The sequence below is a fragment of the Danio aesculapii genome, chromosome 13 (assembly GCF_903798145.1).
Source record: "Danio aesculapii chromosome 13, fDanAes4.1, whole genome shotgun sequence".
Lineage (NCBI taxonomy): Eukaryota > Metazoa > Chordata > Actinopteri > Cypriniformes > Danionidae > Danio > Danio aesculapii.
The window spans coordinates 38,119,673-38,141,864 of NC_079447.1; the positions used below are offsets into that span (position 1 = coordinate 38,119,673).

At 37.9% G+C, this 22,192-nt stretch overlaps 1 protein-coding gene across 1 annotated transcript in view; it reads left to right on the forward strand.

The window, feature by feature from the left end:
- The window catches only part of kcnma1a (potassium large conductance calcium-activated channel, subfamily M, alpha member 1a), a 379,548-nt gene that overhangs the window by 281,822 nt on the left and 75,534 nt on the right, over positions 1–22,192 (forward strand). The window contains 5 exon segments of the mRNA XM_056471109.1: positions 545–627; positions 3,814–3,883; positions 4,775–4,930; positions 13,554–13,663; positions 14,482–14,550. Of these exon segments, the coding sequence (XP_056327084.1) occupies positions 545–627; positions 3,814–3,883; positions 4,775–4,930; positions 13,554–13,663; positions 14,482–14,550 (488 nt within the window).

Genomic DNA, 22,192 nt, shown 5'->3' on the forward strand with positions numbered 1-22,192 from the left:
ATCGTCTGTATTTACATTCACTCACTGGCAGCCAAAATCCACACCTTACACTATGAAGCGTGTATGCACTGTGACTACTTTTATATTGTTGATTAGCTGCTGGGCATTTCACTCTGTCTCGCGCTGAAGCCTGTCAGTGTCGTCGACCAATCGCAACAGGCTGTCATCGGTCCAATCAGCGCAGATTAGCTTTGCGCTGAGGACGGGTTTGGGTACAAATGAATCGCTGAACGATTCATATGGGAGTCGCTGGGATAATTAGGTAAAAATAAATGCAGATTATAAGACCATGAAAGTGTTTTTTGACCTTGCATGCATATTAGACTGTTGTTGGAGACCCTTACAACCTAAATATGACCCTATTATATGTATAACATGGGCTCTTTAATGCATTTTAAATTATGTCAATACTAATTATATACATTTTTGTTATGTGACAGTGCACCATCATGTTAACATTCTTTATAAAAAATTGAAGTACTATTGTAGTAGATTGTTAGTGTGTGTTTTGAAAACTGCATTTTTTCTTTTTTCTCTTGTACAGATTGAGTCGGCGGACGCTTGCTTGATTCTTGCAAACAAATACTGTGCAGACCCCGATGCTGAGGATGCCTCAAATATCATGAGGTCAGTTCAGTGAAAGGTTATGGTTCGCCATCAACCCCAGACACGTTTAAGCACGTCCTCTTATGAGGTTTCTATGTAGCATTCTATGTAGCATCACAAATTCCTGTAACAGATGTATTGAAAGCTGATGCCTTTCGCCTTCATGTGCTGTTAAAGGAAGGTGTGAATGGGATACTCACAGTCTCAGGTCAGATTCACACATTATACCTGGACACAGATGAGAAGAGGAATTTCCTTTGGGAAGCAGTCAACTATTGCTCTGCTGCAGTGTGAAAGGGAGGGAAAACATATTTCACTTCCCCCTTTCATGCTTGAGGTGTTCTTTAGTAAGGATTAATGCACAGAATTGCACCCAGTCTGGCCTGTTTGGAAAGTAAAATATTCATTTAGGCATGTCTCAGAAGTGCTCTTTTGAACTAATGTGTTATAGAGCAGCTTAATATGGAAATAAATTCTTCACTTCTTATACGAGACTGAAGAGAAAGCCAGGCTGGATTTCACAGGTCACACTGTTCCACTACATACACACGGTCTACTGTGGAAATTATTATTATTTTTTTTAAATCCATTCAACAGATGCTTGTTCATTTTCACTCAAATGTGACTTAAACATCAAATATAATGGTGAATACCAAGACAGTCCTTGTGGGGTTAAAGGTGTAAGTTTTTGTTGTACATGAGGAAGTGTCCTGCAGAATATTTAGGCCTAATTCCAATTTTACAACCTAGTCCTTCCCGTTACCCCTAACCCTTGATTTGCACGTTCACGTGAAGGGGTTGGGGTGTCCCAATTCTCTTTAGCTTGAAGGTGTAGAGCTAGATAGCCCGAGAAGGTTATAAACGGAGATTATAACCTTATAAGTGGTTGGGACTTGAGCTCCAAGTGGGTGGGCCTTCGAGCTCCAAGTGGGCTGTACAAACCTGGAGCTTTTATTTATTTAATGTCTTGCACATGACACAGAGTCCAATATTGTGCTTTATGAATGTCTACACCTACCCCAACCCTAAACCCATCTTTACAGTAACCTGTTGTGTTTTGTTAACGTCTACACCTACCCTAACCCTAATCCCAACCTCACAGTAACCTGATGCATTTTATTAATATCTGCTCAACCTAAACCCAACCTACTTATGGTTTAAGTCCTTCCTACTTGGAGGTCACCCAACCTACTTGCGGTGTAATCCCTCTCACTTAAAGGTCTTTGGGCTGCAGCAGTATCTACTTGGATAGCCCTTGAAACAGATTTTTCAGGACCACACTCAAGACCAAGGGGTAAAAATTTTCCCAGAATACACCAGCAACAACAGCAACATGACTGCACACGGAATGAAAGGGCATGCACAAATTAGAATTTTTTTGTCATTATTATGAATTTTTCCGAAAAATAAGCATATGTTTTAATACATTCATAACAACATTCCATTTTACTGTCATGCTTAAAAAAAAAAACGCTAACCCCCCCCCCCCCCCCCCCCCCCCACCCCCCCCCCCCCCCCCCCCGCTAAATTTACCTATTTATAATCTATAATAATAGCTCATATATATAGTAGTCCTACAACATACTTTCACATCTGACACACGAAAACCCTATCAGAAAAGTCTGGCATAATACTAATGTTAATGCTGTTTTCATGTGTTTAGATGAATATAGCTTAGTGTAAATACACAGTACAGTTAGGAGCTTATTGCCACGTTATATCGTTATGAAAACATGATATCATTGCCTTCAGTGATTCAGCTTGCAGTGACAGCAGCCGCCATCATCAATATCATATGAAGTAAGAAATCGCAATGACAATACAGTATCATGGTGTGTGCAGGTGTTGTAGTGCTGTCCCATTTTTTAGGGGTAAAATTTGAAGCCCTTCCCCATCACACTCTGTTTCAAGGGCCAAAAGGAAGGGGTAAAAATTGAATTGGGATTGGGCCTTAATGTCTAGTCTTCAGCTCGTATGAGTGTACATGACTTTAATAATATTTCGCAAAACTGCTGTTCATATTCAACTGTTCCAGTCAGTGGGGGAGTGTATTACCTTGATTGATTAGGAAAAGCATGTTTGTTTGTTTGTTTTTTTTACCATACATGCATTCAATTTAGGGATGGAATGAATTTGGCCAAAAATTGTCTTTTTTATTTGGCTATGCTGGTACAATGACACAGCTTGACTTATTCACTGTCAATACAATTTTACTGTCAAATAAAATGTTGTTATTTAATTGGCTTGTTTTTTTAGTGAGTATAATGCGTATAAATTATTAAGTTAAATAATAAAAAAGTCTTACATGATGACTTTGTATTATTTATTTATAAATTATTAATTATTACAAAGAAGTTTTGAGTTCAAAACTGAATTTTCATTTCGGTGCATCCCTATTTAAATTTAATAGGAAGAGACCGTTTCTGCATTGATAATAATAAAAAATGTTTGGAATTAGCATATTATGGTGATTTCTGAAGAATCATAACACAGAAACCTATGTAATGGATTTTGCTTTACATGCATGAATATAACAGTTGAATTTTATATTCAGATTACAGTGCTCAGCATATGTGAGTACACCCCATTTTGAAAATGAATATTTTTATCTATTTATCAGTGAATATGGGTAATACATATAGGTGCATTTGAATATAACAGATTTGTTTATTAAAATAATATTTTAGCCATGGAACATCTTTAGAAATGGAAAGATAATTCATTTAAATTCAAACTACAACATTTAAATTAAATTGTATATATATTTTGTTTCTCTTGATATTTGCTATTTTTGTACCATACTATTATTGCAAGTTATTTTGTTAGATAAGCTCCAGCTTTGGCTTCAGTACTGACTAAACTAATGTATATGCTCTAATATAATATTGTAAATCACCCTTTAGAAAATATGAATTGAAATGAGAGACTCATATAAGTATGAGACAGCATATATGTGTACTCGTATATGCTGAGCACAACAGTATAAATGAATGAAATAGATTGTATAATAAATTCAAATAAAAAAATTATAAATAAAAAGTAAACCAGCAACACACTTAATATTTATTTATTTATTTATTAAACTAAATTTACTGAATTTGCTTTCTCAAGCTCTGCTTTACTGCCAGTACTCCCCATAACCACATATTCTGTCTCACACTGTTTTAAATGATCTATACTTTAATAAAGCTTTTCTCATTTTTACAGAGTAATATCTATCAAGAACTATCATCCAAAGATCAGAATAATAACACAAATGTTGCAGTACCACAACAAGGTAGGAAATGCTTTTTTTCTTCAATCAAATGAAAACTTACAATAACAAACACATGTATGTTATAAATAAAATAATGGTCACACCATTATACATGAATTTAAGTTACATTGCATCTACATGCCAACTAATTCTCATTAGATTATAAGTAGACTGCTAGGTTGGGGTTAGGATTGGGGTTAGGGTTAGTGTAAGTTGACATGTACTTTCAATGTTTCTAATAGTCAGTTAAATGTCTGTTGAAGGAGCAGTATCAACAGATATTAAGCAGACAGTCTACTAATACTCATATGGACCATCAAAATAAAGTGATACCAAAATAATTTTCATAAAAACTTCCACAGAAATCAAAAATCAAAATATGCTGATGTGATTTTCTTTCCTTTAGTGTTTATCGCCTATTATAGCAACATGAACACAGCTTTGTATTCATCAGGGAGTGCGGGAGACAGAAGATGGATGTTAATGACTTGATGGATGTTTCTTGTTCATGGGAGAGTTCGCTCGAGATCGATTGAATGTCAACTGTAGACGACTGTTTTAGAGGACTGTCAGAGAACACGCTGTGTTAGCAGTGAGATATGAAATAGTGACGCGCTACTGTTATGAAGAATTGCGTTATCAGTTTGACAGATTTATATAATCTAACAAGATAGAAGAGACCAGGGATTGTCGTAACACGTTTTGACAGCGTATGTGTTTCAGACATTAATATAATATGAAATAAGTTAATGCTCATCTGCTACAGATTAGTTCGAAAATCTTTCCCACTAAACTGTATCGATTCTGTTGGGTTGTTTATTTATTTTCTGGTGTTTTTCATAACTACACTTGTTAGACTTCCCAGCAGGGGACATTGCTGACTTCCCCTTGTCTCGTCCCGTGTGTCCTCAGGCCCATCTGCTAAACATTCCCAGCTGGAACTGGAAAGAGGGAGATGATGCGATCTGCCTGGCCGAGTTGAAGGCAGGCTTCATAGCCCAGAGCTGCCTGGCACAGGGCCTGTCCACCATGCTCGCCAACCTCTTCTCCATGAGGTCATACATCAAGGTACCGTCAGCCCGTCTCGGGCTTTGATAAAAACCCATAGAGTAGAATCAGCCTCCATCCCCACTTCAGCTCAATCACCAGCACCATTATGGTATTGAGTAAATCATCTTCTGAGCCCGGCGGTCTCATTTGGGACCTACTCGGGACAGCAACACAGTAATGCCTCTGCCATTATGAGGTAATTTATATGAGTTGATGGCGTGGTGGAAGTGAGGATGTAAATTAGTGGTTTTTCCTCTTGCAGAATTTACTGTCCTCCTGCGTGCCGATTGAGCAGGAAAATGCGAACCATGTGCCTGTTTCATAGTAAATGAACAGCACCCCAAAGCCATCTTTATTTATCGTCCAACTGAACCAGACTGCTCAGAGTCATACAGATCGCTCCGTTTAAGAAAACACTAAATAAAAAGTCTGAATGGTTGCAGTGGGGTGCTGGGTTATTATCAGGTGGTTCAGATTTGGATAGAGTCCTTTGGAAAAAAACGCAGAGATCAAGAGAGAGAAGGAGTGAGGGATTGGACTGAAGAATTTCACAGAGATTGTAAAACTTATTCTGAAATCCACAAGGGGCTATATTTTACTCTCTTTGATTTTTTTATTTAAGACTATTCAGGCTATCAGGATGGAGAGCAACATTCTCGTGTCATAAAAAAATGAGGAATGACTTTATAATGACTGTTTAAAATGTGGCATGTGCGGAAACATCTGCAGGGCACATCACTCTTCTCATAAAAACACTGAGGCGAGACAGCTCAGACCACCCATGCCAGAGTGCAGCATACAAACACACATTTCTGGCTATACTTGCAATAGATATCATAGTACCACCAAAAGCAATTTCTTTCACTGTCAAATAGGGCATCTAAATTGTTAGACTTTCGATTTTTAACATTTTAGATGCCCTATTTGACAGTCAAAGAAAGAGAGAGGGAAGCGACATCATAAAATGTATAAACGTGCTAAAAAATTTTAGCTGGGTAAAACAATTATGATAATAATCTGATTTTAATCTTCTGTTTAACAAAACAATAGCAATTTAGTAAATCCACAAGTTGATTCCTCCTGTGTTTGTTTTACTTAAGAAGATTTTCTGAAGATGTCATAATCTTTGAAATCGTTCCACTTTAAACAAAATGAAACTAAAGATAAACAGACAGGTTCATGGAGGAAGGTCAGCAGTTGCAGTGAAATTAAAGTCTGATGTGAAAGTATTTCTTATTCAGAGGCAATAACTGTAAAGATGAGGTTGACAAAACCATTGTTGTTTGTGATGCGAGTTGTGAATGTACAATACAACTAAAAACAATAAAGCACTGCTGACATGGAGGAATGACAAATGATTATAAGTATGTTAAAGGGAAAGTTTCCCAAAAATGAAAATTTTGAAATCTTCACTTATTTCAAACCTTTCTTTCCTCTGTTGAAGCAAAAGTGATGGAAATGTTGAAAATCAGTGGTCACTGATTTTTTTTCTGCTATTTTCTGCTAATGTCTGGTTTCCAACACTCTTTAAACTATCTTCTTTTATGTTCAACTGAAAATAAATAATGGTTTTAAATCACTTGGTGAATAGTGGGTGAATACAGTTTCACTTTAGAGTGAACTATCTCTTTAACAGTCTATATTTACACTATTCAAATGGTTACATAGTTCAGCCAAAAAGTGACAACTTTTTATGCGTTTGCCTGTTTGTTTTCTGACAAAGGGCTCTGTTTTAATGATCTAGGTGCAAAGTCTAAATCGCATGGCACAAAAGCATTAAGGGCGTGACCGAATCCACTTTTGCTATTTTAAGGACAGAAAAAAAGGTTTGCGCCACGGTGCATGGTCTAACAGGGTTGTGCTTGTTCTCTTAATGAGTTATGGGTGTGTTTTAAGCATAAATCAATCAGTGTCTCATCTCCCATTTCCTTTTAGGCCCCATTTACACTAAAACGTTTTAGTTTTAAAACGGCGTTTTAAAATGAAAAAATCCCCAACCACACTAGCGTTTTACCCAGCGTTTCTGAACAACTACTTTACACTGCTACATCTACATTACACTGCTGAAAACACACATCTCGTGACCACACACACACACACACACACTCTGGCATGCACTGAAGCGTGCTTTGAGCAGCACACCTACCCATATGAGAGCTGTGCTGATTGCTTGCCTTTATTTCCAATATTGTATAAACTTATTGTACGTTATACTTTTATAATGGCCATTATTGATTATTAAACTGATATTCAGCAAAAGAGAGGGTATGTTTTGTATTTTCAATGAAAATTAAAGGAGGCAGTTATGTTATAGTCTCTGTTTTGTTATGCAGTGAAGATGAAGCTCATATAAGTATGATGCTACACGACACATTTTTAGTGTCTGTTAAGTTGCTAATATCAAAATGAAAGTAGTCAGTTCCTTATATCATGTTTTAATTTTATTGTTAAGAAAGTGAAACACCATAGCCAGGGTGATGTGAATGAGGTTATAGAGTACACTGTTCCTTTGAAGATTTACACAATGTGTCCTCGAGAGTTTGTTTTTCATATCAAACTTGCAAAGTCTGAACTTACACTGAGAGGATGCAGGACTGAACTTTATGTAGGCTACTAAATATAGAGGAAAAGCCCCAATCAGCAAACGTCAGCAGCCCCGCCTCCGTTCAGATGTCTCTGTTTTCCCTCATCCACACTGAGATGGAGAAGCAGCGTTTTAGAATGAAAATGGCCTCTTCAGTGTTTCCAAAACACTCCGTTTTCGGCTCTCGAAAACTCTGGTGTAGTGTGGACGGATGGTGTAACCCCAGCAAAACTTACGCGTTTTCAAACTAAAACATATTAGTGCAAACGGAGCCTTTGAGTAAGAATCTCGTCATGGTACATTTGCTATTTACATGGTGGACTTTGTAAGTGTAGAAACTGACTTCACTAGTGAGAAAACAGTTAAACAGATCATCTGCAGTGCTAGGATAAAGAACGAGCCTCCTCCAATTGGCCACTTTACTTTCTCTTTCTCTCTTTTGTAGATATGGAAACGGTGTTGTACGCTCTCCACTGAAAACATCCATTAGCCTACATAATTAATTTTGTTTAAGCGCAAAGGTTTGTTTCAAAACTATTTCTAAATTCAGTTCTATGTTCCAACAAACGAATAAATAAACAATAGGAGTTAAATCCAAACACACGTCCCATGCCCCATATGGTCCAAAACCTGACAGGTGGACAAATCAAAGCTTGTTTTTAATAAAACAAAAATAAATATGCCTATAATGAATACTACTACTACTACTACTAATAATAATAATAACATTATACAAAAGCAAGTTGTCATGAATAAACTGAAAAAAGCCTCTCAGATGAAGGCATGGAGGTAGTGGTTTTTATATTTATGTATAAAGCAATAATTTTTGTAATATTTTAATCCTTTAATTCTTTTTCATTTGTAAAGATATTTGCATATTGCTGTACATCCTGTGTGTATTAAGCAATGTGTACACGATTAAGTGTACCATGTAAATGTTTAATTACCTTATTCCAACTAGAGTCATAATTGAACTAAACACAAAAAATTAAGACGTGGAGTTTTCCTGTTTATGTGGAGTATTCCTATTTTAGACACAATATTGAAGTGCAGTACAGACATGTAAACACCTTAATCAAACTTAATGTTGTGTAGTGCTTTTTGCTACATTTCGTGACAGGATACACACAGGTCAGTTTTCAGGCATTTAATGGCAAACAAATGAGTAGGGGTTCAGGCAAGAGAGCACAAATTTTGCTGTTAGTGTGAATCGATGATTATGCTGAGAATTCTGAAACGTTATAGACATTATAAAGTAGCAGAGGTGGCCTGTTGCTTGAGAATTTGTATCCACCGTCATCTGTTTGCAAGCAATTTCTAGTATGAGAAATAAACTGTAAATGAACTTAAAAATGAAAAATGATATTCCCAAAAGCACATAAGGTGTCATGACGAACACAAATGTTGTTGTGTGAAACGCCGAAGGAATCTAGCATTGAAAGGTGACTTAATTACATTAAATGAACTATGTACTGTCATGTAAAACAGGAACATGAAAGGAACTTTCAAAAAGCAACTCATGTAAATTCAGATCAAGGCAAACAATTAGAATAATGATGTTCATGTAAACGTAGTCAATGAGATTTTAATAGCATTATTGAATTGCAGTACAGACACGTTAACACTGCAATTAAACCATTACCATCATGTACGACTTTTCACAGCATTTAGTGACAGGATATTCCATACACATATGGCTATTTGACAGTTTTCTCTGCACCTAACAAGTCCGTAAAGGACCACAGACACACACACTGTGAAATGCGGATTTTTTTTTTTACAAAGCAAAGCAATGTGTGCTCATGTTTCACTTAAAGGAAATCGCATTATTTTTTTATAAATCTCACTTTGATTATAAACAGCTACTCAGCTAACATGAAAACGACTGATATATTTCCTAGTTCCTCTGAAAGGCCCGCCCGTGCTGCGATTCGCGGATTGGCTCCACGTCACGCCCGTACAAGCACGCGCATTTTGTCTAAACAGTTAGTTAACCTAATGCCCGCGCTCTAAAATAAAATCTGACAAGTGTCTGTAACAAGTGAAAATGGGGTGCGGCTCCTTTAAGAGAGTTTGCCATTGTGTGTGTGTGTGAACTGTCTGTAGACGCGTGTAACACGAGAAGCGCATGTGCGCAGGACCGATGTTTCTTTTTCTTTTTCTCTGATGCTCAGATTAAGTTGATGTTCTGTAATATACAGTGACGCTGTTGACAGAAGAATAAAGCACAATATGTGGGATGCGACCTGTGTGAGCCTTGATTTATTTTTCTGCTGCTACATGAGTTAGGCGAGCTCTCCTGTATTTTTTTAACTCAATGCGTTACACAACGTCTTTTACATATATTCGGAATATGCATGTTTAAGTAATATGAATCGTTCACATTTCATTTGTGAGTTCATTATCTGAGATGTAAAACGCATGGAAAAGCTGCCTATAGAGAGACACGCACGCGCTGGTGAAGAGTGTGTGTGTGTGTGTGTGTGTGTGTGTGTGTGTGTGTGTGTGTGCGTGTGTGTGTGTGTGTGTGTGTGTGTGTACAGCAGTTTGACTGATAAATATGAATTTTTAGCTAAATCGTTAGCGGTGCCAAACAGCATTTCCCATTGTTTACATCTTTGCTACAACATACCATTAAGGCTAGACACTGTACATGTTATGATCAATTTTAACAAATAAAAACACTTACAGGTTGTAGCTCAGAGTTCACAGCTTCTGCTTGTTGGAGCTGCTCCTTTTTGAGGAGATTTTTTAACTGAATCCAGCACTGAACTGGGAGAGATTCTGGAAGCTGTGTTTTGTCAAATCATGCTTGCTATGTATTTGATAATTCTCTGGAACATAATTAATATTGAACTGTAAACACTTCTGTCTTTGCAGTGTGTCCTTTGGAAGCCCAAATACAGAACAGAAGAAGCTCTGTGGAAATAGCACGATGACATTTTTTTCCCTCTGCTGTAACATTACAGCGCCTCTGGCCACGCCCCTTAGCTGTGCAGTGTGTGCGCGGTAAAAGTACGTTTGTAAACTCACAGGGCCGGAAGTATTTTTTGTAGTCCCCAAAATTCGTAAAAAACTAAAAACCAAGGTCTCCCCTTGCATTGAACTTTGAGCATTTTACATTCAGAGATGTTGTTTATGTTCACACAGCTACATTACACATCAACTAAAGCTTAAAATATGATATCGTAGTGGACCACCCCTTTAAAACAGCACTCTCCAAACGGCTTTATCTCATACATACATACATACGTGCATACAAACATACATCCAGTACCTCATTTTGTCATGGGGCATGAATGAAATGAAAGTGAAACTTTCGAACTGCAGTTAAAGTCAAAAAATTTAAAATGAAACACCCGAAATTACATGAAAGTCCGGAGAAAAATTGGATAGCATGGTGACGCAATGACGTTAATCGATCTATGTGCTATAACATGTAAAACGGGATCATGAAGAGATATCTCAAAAAGCAACTCATGTAAATACCTTTATCATATTATTGTCCCAGAGTAAATTACATGTCCACGTAAACAGTCATTGTGAGTCAATGAAAACGATTACGTCATAGGCATAATATGTGATGGGAGATTAACGGCAAGCATACACAAACACATAACATTGGCGTGGTACAAAGTTGTGTTGTTGTTGCCAACGTTTCATCAGCAAAGTGTGGATTTACTTCACGTTACAACCAACAGCGGATCTCCAATCTGCACACTGTCACTTTCAAATACTGGCCTGGCATACATAATACAGCATTTTAAAGCATTAGAAAATGTTAAACTTTTGTTTAAAATGCTAAGTCTGTTTTTGGCTACATCATTGCCATGTACATGTAGCACAAGTCAATTTCTATCAGCAGTTTTAAATAAGGCGCTTTGAAACTTTAAATAGAAAAACAAAAGCAGTGTGTGAGAGCGTATAAGGCCAGTCTGTCTGCTGAAGGAGAAGGGTTAGAAAGGGCCAGCTGAGTAGACGGCAGCATGACTGATTTGAGTGGGCATTCAGGAAGCAGAGCAGAAGGGTGTTAGAGAGAGGTGTTAATGAGCCCCGCACCCAAGAGACGTTAACACAGCCACTAACACATTTGCATTATGTCTCTTGTCCTAAATATAAACCTCCAAATTGTTGTGCCAATTGCCAAGAATAAAACCCCCAAGAACCTTTTTATGCGATCTCCTCAAGTTTAACAAGAAAGCAGTAAGCAAAGGGGACTCGGAGCGGGCTCTCCATGGGACTGGAGGAAATAATTGTGCAAAAGAACATGCCTCGTAACACTTACATCAGTTCTGACAGGCAGGGCGCAAACGTGCTGGGTAATTTAGAGAGTCGACGGTAAATGGCTGCCATCTCTTTTGGACCAAATGACAAAACTCTACCCATTAGTGACGCCCTAAAAGATGCCTGCTCAGAATGCAAGTGCTCTTAGACTGGCAGAGGGAAAAGGAGTTGGGCCTGGCTTTGAAAGCGTCTCTCTTGACTGTCTGTCAGACAGACGTTGGCTGGGCGAGATGGTTGACTAATGGTCTAGTGTTTGCCTAATAGCCCCGCTGCTTATCACAGCCTCACCAGCCCCACATCCTGAGACACACGTAATGAGAGCATGATGAAGAGACCAGCTGTGAGCTCAGACATAAGAATATACCTGGCCTTTAATATCAAAGTCTGACAAAGATTGAAATATCACAGGTGTGGATCAATGATACTGGGAAAGAGAAGAGAACTATCAGGTCTCAGCATATTTATTGGCTTGCAAAATGGAATACACAGAAAGTTTAGTACATATACGAAAAAACTATACGATATACTCTCCCCGGCCACTTTATTATGTGCACCTTACTAGTACTGGGTTGGACCACCTTTTGCTTTCAGACTGGCTTAATCCTTCATGGCATAGATTCAACAAGGTACTGGAAATATTCCTCAGAGATTTTGGTCTATATTGACATGGTAGCATCACGCAGTTGCTGCAGATTTGTTGGCTGCACATCCATGATGTGAATCTCCCATTTCACCACATCCCAAAGGTGCTCTATTTTTGATGTGCTGGAAAACAAAGGCTTTGAATGACACTATTATACACTGTACTTTTCTAAAGCTTTTTAACCACTGCATTTATCCACCACCTAAAACTGAGAATTATTCCCTCTCGTTTTGTTTCGAATACATTTGACTTTGTTTAAAACATATATTAAGATACTTTTAATGAAACTTCACCTAAATTTCATGACAACCGAAACTTCAAAAACACTTTAAGAAGTTCAAAAAGATATGGTAACACTAACTGATATAAATCCTCTGGTTTCGGACAATAAAGCGTTCATTCAGCTCAAATAAAAAAATAAAAATAAAGTATTTTTAACGTATTACTGCGAGAACAGAGGTCACACATAACTATTATTAATTTAATAATTTGTTTAAACGTTTATTTGATAGGCTTATTTGTTTTGATGCCTGTTTCCTATGAATTCTTATTGGTCCATTATTTATTTGTTTATTTTTCCTCACGTAAAATGTGTATTTTCTTGCATATTTTCTTTCTTTATTTGTTAGCTTTGCTATAAGTTAGTTTGTTGTCTTTTTCATGCAAAAGGACAACAGGTAGCTCCATATTGTCTATTCACTTGAGTGTGTAGAACAACAAACAAGAAATTCATTGATTATTTTTTATGATTCATGTATATGTGGACATGGCGTTAGTATGGTACTATATTTGTTTACATTTAAATGTAAATTTAAGTTTATTTGTTTGGATTTTTGTTTAAATGGCTCCTGTCATTTATAAATTGATGCAGTATTGTTAATTTAATGGTTTGGATTTGTTTAATTGGGAGTTAATATTATTATTTTTTATTTATTTAGCGATTGATTGATTTTGATTTGGGGACTATTAACATTTATGTGACAAACTCAATTGTTTTTAGTTACATATAATCTTTACAAACTGTATTTTCTATAGCTTATTGTCCACTTAAAAATTGTAGTAATGATCAGTCCGTTCACATTATGTTAAATATGGTTGTGTGTTTGAACTCAACTGTTTTGAACTTTCAGATTGAAGAAGACACATGGCAGAAGTATTATCTGGAAGGAGTAGCCAATGAAATGTACACTGAGTACCTGTCCAGTGCCTTTGTCGGGCTTTCCTTTCCTACAGTTTGTGAGTAAGTATGCTTCCGGTCTAAAACATGAGAGCTTGATCTATATACAAACTAGGAGTGTCGGGATATTCAAACCAAACTGAAAAAAAACATGGCACACCTCCATACAGTACAAACCATGGTAATTTTAAAGTGAATCGAGGACTGTAGCAAGGACACGAGCGAATGTAACAGTAGAGTAGGGCTCCTTATGTACAACAGAGCAGCAAGAGAGAGGACATGTTTGATGAGGAACTAAAAATGCAAACTTGTGACTTACAGGCGGCAGCTCCTTAGACATAGTTACTAGTGGTTCTCCTTTGCCATAGTAGTGACTCTCAAAGAATGCATAATTTCATCATTGCTGCTGTCAAATACAGTCTTATGTAGAAATGCTATCTTGGTCTGTATTCACTTGAACACAGACTATTATGGTCTGATTAAAGCCACACCACAAGCAAACAGAACCAAAACGAACCATACCATGGCTCCAGTACCATGAACCGAACCATTGGTGGTGGCATTGGTGTATTGTTACACCCCTAATACAATCACAGCATTGTAAGTACTGTACTATAAAGACTTTAATAGATTCTTGCTTTTTAGATATACTGACAGATGTTCAGAAATTGCAGCACAACATAAACACAGCCAATTGAAAGTAATTAGATTTGTATGCACTAATATGTCAAGCTGGGTCTTAAACCAGTGGGATTTCATGAATATAGGTTGTTTTGATTGCAATATATTAACATGAAATAGTTTTAAAGGAAATTATCATGTAAACCTAACTAGCTAAATGTTTTTCTTCTGTACACTAAATAGATTTTTGCTTTTTTCAGGCTGTGCTATGTGAAGCTCAAGTTGTTGTTGATCGCAATTGAGTACAAGTCAGAGCAAAGGGAAAGCAGGTTTGTTCCCCATTGGACTTCTCCAGTTACAATACACCAACCAAAGAGGGACAAAGCGTTTGTGTCCCTCATTGGTTCTACATACTCCCTACATTACAGTTCTCCTATTAGCTAGACAGAAATTAGGCTGAGTTTTCAGCAAGCAATCAAATCTGGTTTCAAACTGAAATCGCTCTTATTGAGACAGCAGCATGTTACGTTTCGTAACTGGAGGAAGTTCACCTCAACTCGACTCTCACAGCATCACAGTTGCAGATCACTGTCTGTTAGAGTCACCGCCAAGCCAAAGGGCCATGACATCTGCTCAGACTCACTGTGCTGTATTGATGAGGGTTTACTCTCAGAGTAAAGAGCCTTCTATCAATAGCACTCCTGTGGCATTCTGTTAAGTGACCCATTGAAACTAATAACATGAAGTACTCTGTCTCAGTAACTTTGACTTTGCCAAATCCCACCACCCTTTCCCACATCCACAACCTGTGTTCCAATGTATCTGTACACTGTAACTCTGACTAATGCATTTTATGTATATGGTAAATACTAATGAGTGTGGTCTAGAAGATGATCACAAAATGGCCTGAAAAACACAACACTCACAGACAAACACAGCACAGGTATCAGCCAGAAGTTAATTTTTTCCTTAAATAGGAGTGGGCGGTATTTAATAGGCAAAATGCAGTTTTAAAGTTTCTGCATTGAAAGCAAATTGCTGTTCAATTTGGCTGTTGTGCCCTCTCATGTATGTGGCTGACTATTTCTGTTACAAAATCACAAATTCAGCCAGTTTTCTTTTTATTATTCAATTGTCTTAGCCCAGTTGTTACATTATACACTATTTGATTACAGTGCATCCGGAAAGTATTCATAGTGCTTCGCTTTTTCCACATATTTTTATGTTACAGCCTTATTCCAAAACGGATAAATTTCCTCAAAATTCTACTCACAATACCCCATAATGACAATGTGAAAAACATTTTTTAATTTTTGCAAATTTATTAAAAATAATAAACCTGAAAAATCACATGTACATAAGTATTCCCAGCCTTTGCCATGAAGCTCTAAATTGAGCTCAGGTACATTCTGTTTCCACTGATCATTTTTGAGATGTTTCAGATGTTGGAGTTCACCTGTGGTAATTTCAGTTGATTGGACATGATTTGAAAAGGCATACACCTGTCTATATAAGGTCCCAGGGTTGACAGTGCATGTCAAAGCACAAACCAAGCATGAAGAAAAAGGAATTGTCTGCAGACCTTCGAAACAGGATTGTCTCGGTGCACAAGGCTGGGGAAGGTTACAGAAAAAAATTCTGCTGTCCTGAAAGTTCCAATGAGCACAGTGGCCTCAATCATCCGTAAGTGGAAGATGTTTGGAACCACCAGCACTCTTCCTAAAGCTGGCCAGCCATCTAAGCTGAGTGATCAGGGGAGAAGGGTCTTAGGCAGGGAGGGGATCAATAACCCGATAGTCACTCTGTCTGAGCTCCAGCTTTCTTCTGTGGAGAGAGTAGAAACTTACAGAAGGACAACCATCTGTGCAGAAATCCATCAGTCAGGCCTGTATGGTAGAGTGGCCAGACGGAAACCACTCCCTGTCTGGAATTTGGCAAAAGGCGTCTGAAGGACTCTCAGACCATAAGAAACAAAATTCTCTAGTCTGATGAGACTAAAATTGAACTGTTTGGAGTGAATGTCAGGCGTTACATCTGGAGAAAACCAGGCACCGCTGATCACCAGGCTAATACCATCCCTACAGTGAAGCATGGTGGTGGCAGCATCATGCTGTGGGGATGTTTTTCAGCAGTGGGAACTGGAAGACGAGTCAGGATAGAGGGAAAGATGACTGCAGCAATGTACGGAGACATCCTGAATGAAAACCTGTTTCAGAGTGCTCTTGACCTCAGACTGGGGCGGCAGTTCATCTTCCAGCAGGACAATGACCCAAAGCACACTGCCAAAATATTAATGGAGTGGCTTCACAACAACTCGGTAAATGTCTTTGAGTGGCCCAGCCAGAGCCCAGATCTAAATCCTATTGAACATCTCTAGAGAGAAAATGGCTGTACACCGTCACTTCCCATCCAACCTGATTGAGCTTGAGAGGTACTGCAAAGAGGAATGGGAACAAAATCCCAAAGACAGGTGTGCCAAGCTTGTGGCATTATATTCAAAAAGACCTGAGGCTGTAATTGCTCCCAAAGGTGCATCAACAAAGTACTGAGCAAAGACTGTGAATACTTATGTGCGTGTGATTTTTCAGGTTTTTTATTTTTAATAAATTTTTCATTTGAAACTTTAACAGATTCCTATTTGTTTTCTAATGATATATGATGTGATAAATTTGTATTTTAAAAATTAAACATTTAAACATCTCTTTATTCTAAATCTTTAGGAAATGTAGTTATGATGAACATCAGATAAGCTAATTCAGCTAAAAATAGTGCTTAATAATTACAATTTAAGTACAATTTCATAACATAATTAAATAGATTAAATAATGCGAATAACTGCAAAAAGGTCCACGTTTTGAAAAAAACAAAACAAAACAAAAAAAAACTTTCACCAGGCTGGCTACGGCCCTGTGGTATATCAATATATTGCTAAAATGCATACTTGTGTGTGTGTGTGTGTGTGTGTGTGTGTGTGTATATATATGTATATATATATGTATATATATATATATATATATATATATATATATATATATATATATATATATATATATACATATATTACAATATGATATATATACATATATTACAATATGATATAAAATTTTGCTCATACCACCCACCAGAACTGACATGTTGTCTTTCGGAGAGATCTATATTGAAAGCTGTGATACACTTTTTATTTTTTCTCTTTTTTGATTCATCTGCTGACAATGTAACACAGAACCTTGTTTTTCCCCAGTATCACATAAAAGTGCTACTCAGGCCCAGTGTTCTCCATTCCAGCACACGTATCGGCTCTAAAACCAAGTTATTTTTTTACCGTCACTCTGTGTGATACAGCTCATATAATTTGATGACTTTCTAATGGATGGCTGTTAAACTTTGGCTAATAACTTTGCTATACCACACATAATGACAAATCCTTTAGAGGGCACAACATTTTTCTTTATCATAACTGTCATGTGTCCTAGACTGGGATAAACTTGGAAGCACATTTTTCCTTTGAGTTAACCAATGCGAAGAGTACTTTTTTATATATATATATATAATGGTTTAACAAGTGATTGTTTTTCCCTCTACTTTATAGATTGACATTTTTTTTCCTGATCTTAATGTGCAGATACAGATGACTGACACCTCGTCTCCCCCTTTTCCCAGTCTATGTTTGATTTATAATGTTTTCTTGTTGTTTGCAGAAGCAGAAAGCGGTATGCCCTCTTCATTATCTCACCCCTCTACACTTTAGATCAACTGTGGGGGAAAAGCTTAAGGATATTGTACCACCTCCCGCTCAAAAAATGGCCAAAATATCTCGCTATCTTTCCTATTGTGATTTCTCTTTGTGCTTAATGCACTAACTTCTTTGCAGGCAGAGAGAGTAGTTGCTATTGTTCGATTCACTTGTTTCGTTGTCTGTCCTGTTCACATTTCAGCACAGCATTATTCACTTCATATTCATTCGTCACTGGTTTTTGTTCTCGATTTCCTCTTCTTTCCGTTTCCCCCTGTTTGATTATTTTTCAGTGTTCATCAGTTGCCCATATCTTATTCAGCATCGTGTTCTCCATGCGAACAGTACTTCATGTTTTCTTATTTCATAATGCACTGACAAAAACGCCCCTAATAGGAAACCAACATGACCCAGTGCATTATATATATATATATATATCAGAAAATAATAATGTTTGTCTCAATATAGCAATTTTGATACCACTGATTGGTTAGTTAAGGCCACACTATTCATGATGACCATCTTTGCCTTTTATGTCATTACCACTCTTAACACTATATTCCGTTTGTGTGTGTGTGTTTTTTGTGTGTCAGAGCGAGTGGGATTTGTATCTGTATATGCGTTGATTATGTCAAGTGTGATTGAATGGTCAATATGTTTGTCAGTATTTGTCTGGAACTGACGTCCATCATGTCCCCAAATGCCTGTGCGTCTCTGAGTAGATGTTTATGAAGTGAGGTCACTTCCTGTCAGTTTGGTGTTCTATACAACAATCCAACTGCACAGAAGTTACTGCAACAGTTTGCATCTACGTGCCGCTGTGCAGTGGCTGCACCTGCTCTCTTTTCGATGGTTGTGACGCTCTTGGTAAATGCATGCCTGCACACTGTGTCACGTGATGTGTGGTGCTTGCTTTGTTTCCCATAATATGAGGTTTCAATCTGAACAGAGCCTCTGCTTGCATGCAATCGGTCTGTTATCTGCCCATTGCATAAGGCATCTGTCTTATTTTTCTGCTAAATCGTGTAAAAATCTCAAATTTGGGGAGCAACGTGTGTGTGTGAATATGTCAGTGAATGAGTCTGTTTGTATTTGTCTACGGAACGGCATGTCAAATGTGCTGCTTCTCGCTAAGGGGGCTATTTAATCAGATGTAAAGCTAAATGATAAATAACCCAGCACAGTGATTTCAAGCAAGACAGAGCGCTTTCTGACATTTTTCATTAACTGACCAGCCATCTTCCGCTTTATGATGGATTAAATCCCCCTCTTTCGGCCTTCATTTCTGATAAGGTGGCTGTTTGACAAGCCCAGAGGAAAGGGTTTTGATAGACTACGGATATCAAACAGTAAATAAGTATATGGATATCAGTCATACTGGCCGCCGATTTATTGAATTTATGCAATAGTAGGAACTTTTACATACTTTTTCCCTTTCGTCTGGGCTTTCTGGGCTTGGCACTGTAGTCATGCTGGGCATTTGTCAAATGTTGCAGCCACCACTAAATTCATTGATAATTCCTAACAGCTGGCAACCATTGATGGCGGTGTTGTCTCGTCCCGTCTCTGTCTAATTAATGGGGAATGATACCGCGGTTCAGTAGTGGCTCTGTCTACACTGTTGAACCTGTACTGGTACAAACCAGACTCTCCCAAATATCTGTCAGAAGCTGATATTGGATTCATAAACATCCAAAATTCCTCACCCACCAAGGGAAGACACACAGAGACATTGACAGCGCAGGCTTAGGTTTGACAGTGACTGGTATTTCTTCACAATAGGCTGGAATTGAACAAGCGCTAGGAGCCAAACCTCAGAGCAGAGGTTGCATTAACCAAAATGTCCTGTCTAATGTTTTGACATTAGAACTTTGAAAGTCTTTTTAAATTTGACATCTTTTCTTTCTTTCTTTCTTTCTTTCTTTCTTTCTTTCTTTCTTTCTTTCTTTCTTTCTTTCTTTCTTTCTTTCTTTCTTTCTTTCTTTTGTTCATTAAAAATACATTCAACAATGACACATGAATTAATCCAAAGTACAAAAGACTTTGGCTACAAAATTTGGTAATTGCTGTTTACGTGAATTTACGATTTAGCAAAGAAACCTGGAAAAAATGCTTTACTGTTTTATTAAAAAAAATTGAAAAATTGGAGATGATTCTGTTGCACCAAATAAGCAAATTGTGATTTGTGAAATAATATGTGTCAGAAGAATAGAGTGATATCTGCTGAAAAAAAATCAAATTTTTCAAATATATTAAAGAGCTTGAAATCTGCCTTTTTGTTCACCTGCAGCCACTGTAGCAGTGGTTTTAAGAAGTTACTACTAGTCCTTTTTATTTTACTGGCCACACATTTGTTGAAAACCACCTGCATTTGGTGATTAGCAATAACTGTTTCCATTCAAAGATATGTGTAAAGCTGGAATATCGCATAAAAGATGTGCGAATAAAGCAGCAGTCCATACAACAATTCAAAGAGAACAAAATCGTCACTTCCTAATTAACTGGTGCCAAATATCAACAGTAAAAACTGAATTTGCTACGGTAGGAGAAGCTGCTTGAATCTTTTCTTTATTTAATAAATTACTAGCACAGATGGTCTTGACTATTCTGGAGGTCATTAATAATATACTAACATTAATACTGAAACAGTTAAAGCATTTTAGAATGACCAAAACCACATTTTAGATGTTTTACTATGTGCTCACCCTGCTGGTTTGTCCATTCACACGTTTTTATCATCATATAGTCTCTTATTACAAAATCACATGACTTTTTTAATGCGCCTACGGAAATTTGTTTGGTAAAAGTGTTTCCATCGTAGGTTATGCACATTTTTCCCTTATTGAATAAAAAGTTTATCCTACTTGGTTATGCGCACATGTTTTTTATGCGCACCTTCCAGAGCCCCAGCTGTGCGTGGAGGTGAGCCCAACTATCTCTAGTCGGTACCGTTCCACCTCCCGCACAAGCTCAGGCTCCTTCCCTCCCAGTGACGTGACATACCATGTCCCAAGAGCCAGTTTCTGTCACTGACGATTGCGTTGTTCTAGTCCTAACCTTTGACCACCACCTGTTCCACAATGCACCGGCCCCTTACGGCTCCCACTGCAGGTAGTGGGCCTGCGGGAGGATAGTCCCACGTCGCTTCTTCGAGCTAAACCCGGCCGGGTTCCGTGGGAAAAAACCTGGCCACCAGGCACTCACATATGAGCCCCAACCCCAGACCTGGCTCCAGGGTGGGGCCCTGGCTGCGCCATACTGGTGAACGTCACAGTCCTTGATGTTCTTGCACTCATAAGGGGTTTTTGAACCGCACTTATTTCTGAGCTTTGGGTCATGACCGAAAGGACAAGATCTCTGATACAAGCGGCTGAAATGAGTTTCCTTCGAAGGGTGGCAGGGCGCACCCTTATGGATAGGGTGAGGAGCTCTGACACCCGGGAGGAGCTCGGAGTAGAACCGCTGCTCCACCACATCGAGAGAAGTCAGCTGAGGTGGCTCGGGCATCTGTTTCAGATGCCTCCTGGATGCCTACCTAGGGAGGTGTTCCAGGCATGTCCCACTAGGAGGAGGCCTCGAGGAAGACCCAGGACACGCTGGAGGGACTATGTCTCTTGGCTGACCTGGAAACGCCTCGGGATCCCCCCGGAGGAGCTGGAGGAAGTGTGTGGGGAGAGGGAAGTCTGGGGTTCTCTCCTAAGGTTCTGCCCCTGAAAAGCGGTAGAAAATGAATGAATGAATGAATGAATGAATCTTGCCATTTCTATCTACTGTTTTTGATGCGCATATCCAAAATGCGCATAAAAATAGGTGGATGGAAACAGCTGCTGTCAAGTCCTGATTAAAATACTAAACTAATGGTATTTTTATGTATTAAATGGCTACTCAAGGTTAAATACTCCCAGGTCAAAGATGTAAAATTGATTATTAAAAGATTACATGACATGCAGATATTAGATTTATGTAATATTCCATAAAAATGACAAATCAAAAATGAAAACGACAGGAACTTTCATCATAGTGACAGGTGCTGATTTCTGGTAATGCAATCTCTGCTCCTGTGCTTTTTTCTTCTTCTTTCATTGATGTGGTTCGATAATAACAATATTTAAAATAATAGCGTATGAACTGATACTTCAAATGTAATGATACCAGATTATATATTTGTATAAAATGTATATCATGTTTGCACAAAAGCAACTTTGAGTTAAACAGCATGGCATGTATTGGCTTAGTAA